At 45.3% G+C, this 7,328-nt stretch overlaps 1 protein-coding gene across 1 annotated transcript in view; it reads left to right on the plus strand.

The window, feature by feature from the left end:
* Positions 1–11: 11 nt before the first annotated feature.
* The window catches only part of LOC109955243 (arf-GAP with Rho-GAP domain, ANK repeat and PH domain-containing protein 1), a 22,280-nt gene continuing 14,963 nt past the window's right edge, over positions 12–7,328 (plus strand). Inside the window, exons 1-11 of the mRNA XM_020591196.1 lie at positions 12–257; positions 483–581; positions 671–860; positions 1,319–1,423; positions 2,033–2,137; positions 2,303–2,363; positions 2,545–2,665; positions 4,472–4,736; positions 4,933–5,132; positions 5,889–5,974; positions 6,359–6,541. Of these exons, the coding sequence (XP_020446852.1) occupies positions 509–581; positions 671–860; positions 1,319–1,423; positions 2,033–2,137; positions 2,303–2,363; positions 2,545–2,665; positions 4,472–4,736; positions 4,933–5,132; positions 5,889–5,974; positions 6,359–6,541 (1,389 nt within the window). The 5' untranslated portion in view covers positions 12–257; positions 483–508. The remainder of the gene's footprint in view (positions 258–482; positions 582–670; positions 861–1,318; positions 1,424–2,032; positions 2,138–2,302; positions 2,364–2,544; positions 2,666–4,471; positions 4,737–4,932; positions 5,133–5,888; positions 5,975–6,358; positions 6,542–7,328) is intronic.

Raw genomic sequence — 7,328 nt, forward strand, 5'->3', positions numbered from 1 at the left:
TGCCCCTGTGGCTAGCCCATCAGCTGCTACATTAAACCCCTCCCCCACCACCACACCTGACCCTGTGGCTAATACAGGTGTTGCTACCTTAGATAGCATTGTTAGCTCATTGGCTAATATACCCAGTTTAGCAGGGATTGTTAGCGGTGTGGCTAACCCTGCTGTAAGCTCCTCTCCATCGGCCCCATCCCCCTCATCTGGTAAACTCCAGTACCCATCTGTGGTGGCATCCAGTGCTGCCAGAGACCCTTACACAGGTATAGCAACTAATCAGTCAATCAACTAATCTATCAACCAATCAATCAGTCTGACTTGAGACCAGGATGTGGTTTTAATGTGTTTGGAAGAAAGCTGTTTCATAAACCAGTTTAACTAGTTTAAACGGGTAAATGGCAGTAAATCAGGATAATTGATTGGATTAATTAACTGTAGGAGACTCCCCCTGATTGGCTGTTGAACATCTCTGTATTAAATGTGTCCAGATGTTGGGGCGCTGTCACAGCTGGTGATGTCAGCTTTAGACCCAACTGCAGGAATTACATTCCCTCCAGCAGAAGGAGCTATAGAGCCCGCAGATGAAGGTATTGACCTATCTTGTTCCAGTCTAGGTCCAGTTCTGGGTCCTGGTCTTCACCCTCCTCATTTTGCCCTCTCTTTATTCTGGTTCCAGTTTTACCTCCTCACACTGCCAAAGAAGAAAATCCCTATGTCACTGTGTTGGCTCGTTGGACGAGTCAAGAGGAACTTGACACTGAGTCATCCAATGAAGAGGAAGAGACAGGAGTTAAGCCTACCCCATCTGAAACTGATGGGCCAATGGAGGAAGATCCAGCTTCTAACCCGACTACCAATACCAGCAAGTATGTGTTCAGTACTACAGCTACTGCTAATACTAGTCATTTACCGGGGCTGTTGCTCTGTCAGCATAGCTGTGCTCGAAATGGATCCTGCTACCTCTGAGGTTTCAGCGTTTAAAAGGCAGCTGGGGGACACGTTTCATTTGGATTCATTACACAAGTATATAACTCATTTTCCTCAAACCTATGTTATTTGACACTTTAGAAATGAATAAAATGATCGGAGGTGTAAAGAGCTGCCCTTACACTGAACTTTGTCTGAACTTACACCTCAGCTTAAGTTAGATCACAGTTAAACAGGCCTGTGGTACAGTAGGTTTAAGTTAAACCCCAGAAACAGTGACTCCTACAGGGTTTAGGTGGTTTCCAAAGATACAGCAGCTGGTTCAGGTTACATGTCTACTCCTGAGGACTTGGCAGTGACCACACATTCCTAAACTGTTGTTGTTTTTGTTTTCCAGCATCTTGACCAATCCTTCAGGTCAAATTAAGCCCTATCGTCCGGCCCCACCCCCTCCCCGGCCTGCTGGCCAAACAGTGAAATCCAAGAAACAGAAGATCCCCAGGTAAGAGAGCAGAATCGATCACCTCTGTTTGCTGCACATTTATGAAGAGGCTTCTGATCAAACCATACTGGAAGAAACGTATTGTAACCAGTTTAAGAGGAACCTGTGAAATTTCTTCATGGCACAAATTATGTTGTTGTTGGTTTTTTTGCATGCATGTGTGAAGGGATGGAAAACAACCACAAAGAGATGCTAAACACTTTACAGTTTGTCGTCTTGTGTCTGAGCCCAGGGGCCTATTTTCTTGTAATCAGTCCATACCATAGAACCCCGAGTATGCTTTCCCCATGTGGGGTCTGAGTTACATCACCTGGCTGATGTGTCACACTAGGCTTGTTGGAGATGATCAGTACCTGATCAGAATTGGTCACCGGCAGTTGGTGCACAGTGCTATGGTTAGTTTTCTGCCCGACTTGATTCCAGCTTGCTCCGACGTAACTCCTATGTAGCCAACAATATTCTCACAGGGTCGTGGCAGTTGTAGCTTTTGGTGTCACAGTTGCCACAGACTGCAAGATTTTGGACTGTTAAGCTGAATGTGACGTGCTCAGTTTGCTACCAGTGCAGGTCTGTGTACTGTACACTGAGGAAAGTGTGTTTGTTCTGCAGAGCTGCCACCATTCGAGTGTCGAGAAAGAAGGAGGCCAGCGGGAGTTCAGCTCCACAAAGTGCTGTGGTCCGATCCAGCTGGCTGGACGTCTGGAAGGGCTTCAAGTAACAGCCTCCACTGAGTTCACTTTTACACTTTTACACACTCACTTTTACAGCTAGCATTGTTAGGAATCTGCTCATACTGCAACAGAACAGACAACATTCAACACTACGTACTGATGTGAAACCATATGTACTGTGGACAGTGGTATGTTTTCTCTCCAACAGACACAGTGTTCTATGGGCAACACTCGATGGACAGCTAATGTCTCTCTGGAAGAAACGCACAGTGAGTCAATGTGTCTCTGTCTGTACACCTGTGTCTGTATATGTGCCAGAGTCCTTACGTGTCTCTGTATACCTATCTCCTTATACCTGTATCAGTATACCTGTATGTCTCTGTATAGCCTACCAGTGTCTGTCTACCTGTCAGTCAGCATAGTAATGGGTGTGTTTGTTTTGTTCATCAGGACCGGTTTAGTGAGCTGCTCTTTCATGTCTCCAGTATCACCAATGTGAAAAAACTAGACAAGAGAAGATTCTCTGTTTACTTCAGGAAGAAACATTATGACTTCATGGCTCACAGTGATGGTAAGAATACTGGGTGCCACTAGGCTTTACTGCACATGACTCTGGTTCAGGTGAGTCAGGTTGATTGTTCACATTTAGATTCAAAGTACTTTATTAATCCACAAAGGGCAATTCATTTATACAGACTGCTTCTCTCCCTTAGATCTCTCAGAGTTGACCTCAACAGTTGCTTCATCTAAATCATCAACATGTCTCTTAGACCCATCCCGACCAGGCTGCTCAAAGACATCTTGCCCCTAATCAAAATGTCCATATTAGATCTGATCAACCTCTGTCTATTAACAGGCTATGTTCCACAGGCTTTTAAGGTTGCTGTAATTAAACCTCTACTCAAAATGCCTAATCTTGACCAAAGTGATCAGTTGGTCAAACTCCAAGCACATCATAAAGGCATAAAGGCCTGGATAACCTGTAATTTCTTACTTCTAAACGCTAACAAAAACTGAAGTTGTTGTACTTGAGCCTGAAAACCTTAGAAATCTGCTGTCTAACCTTATAGTTAGTCTAGATGACATGGCTCTGGTCTCCAATCCTGCTGTATTAAACCTTGGAGTCATATTTGATCAGGATATGTCCTTTAAATCACACATGAACCAAGTCTCTAGAACTGCCTTCTTTCACCTGCGCAGTGCACCAAAATCTGGAGCATCGTGTCTCAAAGTGATGCTGAAAAACTGGCCCATGCATTTGTTACTTCCAGGCTGGACTACTGTAACTTCTTACTATCAGGATGTCCCGATAGTGCCCAAAAAAGCCTCCAGTTAATCCAAAATGCTGCAGCCAGAGTACTGGCAGGAACTAGCAAGAGAGGTTCTATCTCTCCCATATTAGCTTCTCTCCACTGGCTCCCGGTAAAATCCAGAATAGAATTTAAAATCCTTCTGCTAACATACAAAGCCCTTAATGACAAGGCTCCATTGTATCTTAAAGACCTCATAGTACTTTATCATCCCAACAGAGCGCTTGGCTCTCAGAGTGCAGGTCCTAGAGTCCACAGAAGTAGAATGGGAGGCAGAGCCTTTAGCTCTCAAGCTCATCTCCTGTGGAACCAACTCCCAGTCTCAGTTCAGGAGGCGGACACCCTCTCTACCTTTAAGACTAGACTTAAGACGTTCCTTTTTGATATACTGTAGCATATAGTTAGTTATGCTGCTATAGGCCTAGACTGCTGGGGGCCCCCCATGATGTTCTAAGCTCCTCCTCTCTTCCTCCCCTTCCCTCTAACCACTCACCCCAACCAGTCGAGGCAGAAGACCGCCCACCAAGAGCCGGGATCTGTCTGAGGTTTCTTCCGTTAAAAGGAGTTGTTCCTCTCCGCTGTCACCAAGTGCTGCTCAAGGGGGATTTGTTGGGTTTTTCCTGTAGTAGTAATAATAATAATAATAATAATAATAGTAAGGTTTAGACTTTACTATGTAAAGTGTCCTGATATGGCTTTTGTTGTGATTTGGCACTATATAAATGAAATTGAATTGTCACACCGTTTAACAAATTCAGGAAGAGCACGTCGTGTTGGTGCACTGAGACCAGGTTTGGCTCTACTTTGACGATGGATATATGAGCTGATCTGGGCCAGAGTCGGCACTTGGAATCAGGACTTTAACAGTGATCAGTAATGAATAATGGGTGGCCAGTAACATGGTCTTGCTTCTTACTTTCAGTTAAAACCTGGCAGCTTTGAAGTTGAAGAAGGAGTTTTGAAGCAGCTGCAAACAGGGCAGAGATGCCAGAGAACACTCCCCAGGTTGGAAGTGTGCCCTGCACTGCAGTTTCTGATCTTTCATCTTCATGTTTTTTTTCTCTTAGAGGTTCAGGATGGTTGGGTCACATCTCTGCTGGCATCTCGAGGTCAGGCAAGCCCCGCCCCCCCAGAGCTTCATGGGCAAATAACCTTCAAGAAAACAAGGACCGGTGCCTATGCTGCAGTCTGGGGTCATAACCTCTGGATTTACCCCAACAAGGAAGGCTTCCAGCTGGGCATTGCCTCCTTTTCTGTGCCCCTGAACGCAGCCGTAGTCAAACCTGCAGGGAAACACTCGTTTGCCCTCATCACTCCATCCAAGACCTTTAAGTAACCACCTGTCTTTTTACCTGGCTCAGCATTTGTCTGTCAGACCACTTGTCTGACTGACTGACTGTCTGAACGTGTCTGTCTTACTGACTGTTGTACTCCTTGTATAAAGAGATATTATCATAATGTTTTATTTCTTTCATGTCCTTTCCTCTTTCCGTTTTGCCTCTCTGTATCCCTGCCCCCCTGCCTGTAGCCTGTCTGTTGATTCATCGAAGGATTTGTCCGTCTGGTTGGACAGTCTGTCTTCATCTATCATCAGTGCTTTGTCCAGCAGCCAGGTGATGCTGCGTCTCTGTGAAAACCCCCACAACAAGGTGTGTGGTGACTGTGGCTCAGCCAGTCCTGAGTGGGCATCAGTCAACCTACTTCTGGTCATCTGTCAAGCCTGTGCAGGTACAAGCCATGGATGTATTAATGGAAATCTAGATACAGCATTGCCAGATGGCACCTATTCATTCCTATGAAAGTTGTTTAGTGTTACAAAAGTTGTCATGCTTTCAGATTTTAGACAAAAATTACCTGGATGTTAATGCATGTTTTCATGTTTTTGGGCCCATAGAGCATGTGCACTTGTGCTGAGCCTAATCTTCTACCAGACAAGCTGGGTGACCTCCAGTTGGCTCCACACACAGATGAATAGGATAAAATAAAACTATCCTATGGCTAAACTAGATTGTCCAAACAATATTGAGCCCAATTAATCAAATTCTGATAATAATGAGTCATATCGTGGGGTTTGTGATGCTCGAAAAAATGTATTCACTGTTTTACAGCAGGTGATTTGAAAATGATTCTTTGAGAAAAATGCTTTTCAGGCCAGTGGGGAACACACGAGGAGTGTGGAAGTTGTAGTAACACTGTTTGGCCACTATGCCAGATTTGCTGCACAGCCCAGTAGTGTTGCTGGAGCCTTTGTACGAGCTAACAGAGGGCTCAGGGAGGTGAAGGCTGCAGATGTAGAGATGGAAAGAATTTTATGTTTACTCATGTTTACCAGACAGTTGTTTGACATCTGTCACTCATGTGAGGATTAAAATAAGAAAACCAGATTTTTTTTTTCCTCAATCAAATACAAAGAATCCAGTTTGAGTGTGGAAGGCTAATGTTGATCCACTGGTTTGAATGCAGATTGCTAACTGTGTCTGTCAGGTAAGCATCGAGGTTTGGGAAGCAAACTGTCAAAGGTTCGTAGTCTGAAGATGGACAGCAAGGTCTGGACTGAGCCACTCATACAGGTGAGAGGGGACTAGACCAGTCATACACCTGAGGGGAGTCATACAAGTGAAGGAGAAATGAGCCACTCATATAGGTGAAGGGGACTGAAAAAGTCATACACATGAGGGGGGATTAAACCAGCCTTACAGGTGAGGGGGGACTCGGCCATTCATACAGGTGAGGGGGGACTAGACCAGTCATACACCTGAGGGGAGATTGAGCCAGTCATACAGGTTAAGGTGGGGACTCAGCTATTCATACAGGTGAGAGGGAAATGAGCCACTCATACAGGTTAACGGGGCTAGACGAGTCATACAGGTGAAGGGGGGACTGAACCATTTATAGAGTTGAGGGGTTGGACTTACATTCTCTCTCTGACCTTTAACCCCTTAATCCTCTCCCAGCTGTTTCTTACCTACGGCAACTGGCTGGCCAATCAGGTGTGGGCCCCAGAGGTGCCAGCAGCGGAGCAGCTGCTTCCTGAGTCACCTGATGAGGCAAGGTCAAAGTTCATCCAGGACAAATACAGCCGAGGGTGCTACAGAAGAATCCACCCTCTGACTTCCTCTCGGTTTCTGATGGACCAGGTTGGACTCAGTTAACCTGTAATATTGGACTCAGTTAACCTGTAATATTACATGTTACCATGGTTACTAATGTACAGACTGCAGTTTACTGGCATTACAGTCAGATATAAGGTCATATACTGTGTGTGTGTGTGTGTGTGTGTGTCTTTGTTTTACTTACATTTTGGGGACTAAACCTGTTAACACACTCACATTATGGGGACTTGGCCATCCTTGTGGAGACCAGAGAATGGTCCCCATGAGGAAATCACAGAAATTTAGGGTTCAACATGATTTAAGGTTAGGTTAAGGTCAGGGTTAGGAATTAGGCGGGTAGTGGTTATGGTTAAGATGTATATATATCGGCTGTTCCCGTTAGGGGTCGCCACAGCTAATCATCTGTTTCCACCTAACGCTATCCTCGGCATCCTCTAGTCTCACCCCAGTTAACTTCATGTCCTCTTTTAGCACATCCATATATCTCCTCTTTGGCCTTCCTCTTGACCTCTTGCCTGGCAGCTCCATCTCCAACATCCTTCTACCAATGTAACCGCTATCCCTCCTCTGCGCATGTCCAAACCATCTCAATCTAGCCTCTCTGACCTTGTCCCCAAAACAACCAACCTGAGCTGTCCCTCTGATGTGCTCATTCCTAATCCTGTCCATCCTGGTCACTTCTAAAGAGAACCTCAACATCCTCATCTCTGCTACCTCCATCTCTGCTTCTTGTCTTTTCCTCACTGCTACAGTCTCTAACCCATACAGCATAGCTGGTCTCACTACTGTCTTGTACACCTTTCCTTTGATT

This window comes from Monopterus albus, unplaced genomic scaffold (assembly GCF_001952655.1).
Source record: "Monopterus albus unplaced genomic scaffold, M_albus_1.0 scaffold13.1, whole genome shotgun sequence".
In the NCBI taxonomy this organism is placed as follows: domain Eukaryota; kingdom Metazoa; phylum Chordata; class Actinopteri; order Synbranchiformes; family Synbranchidae; genus Monopterus; species Monopterus albus.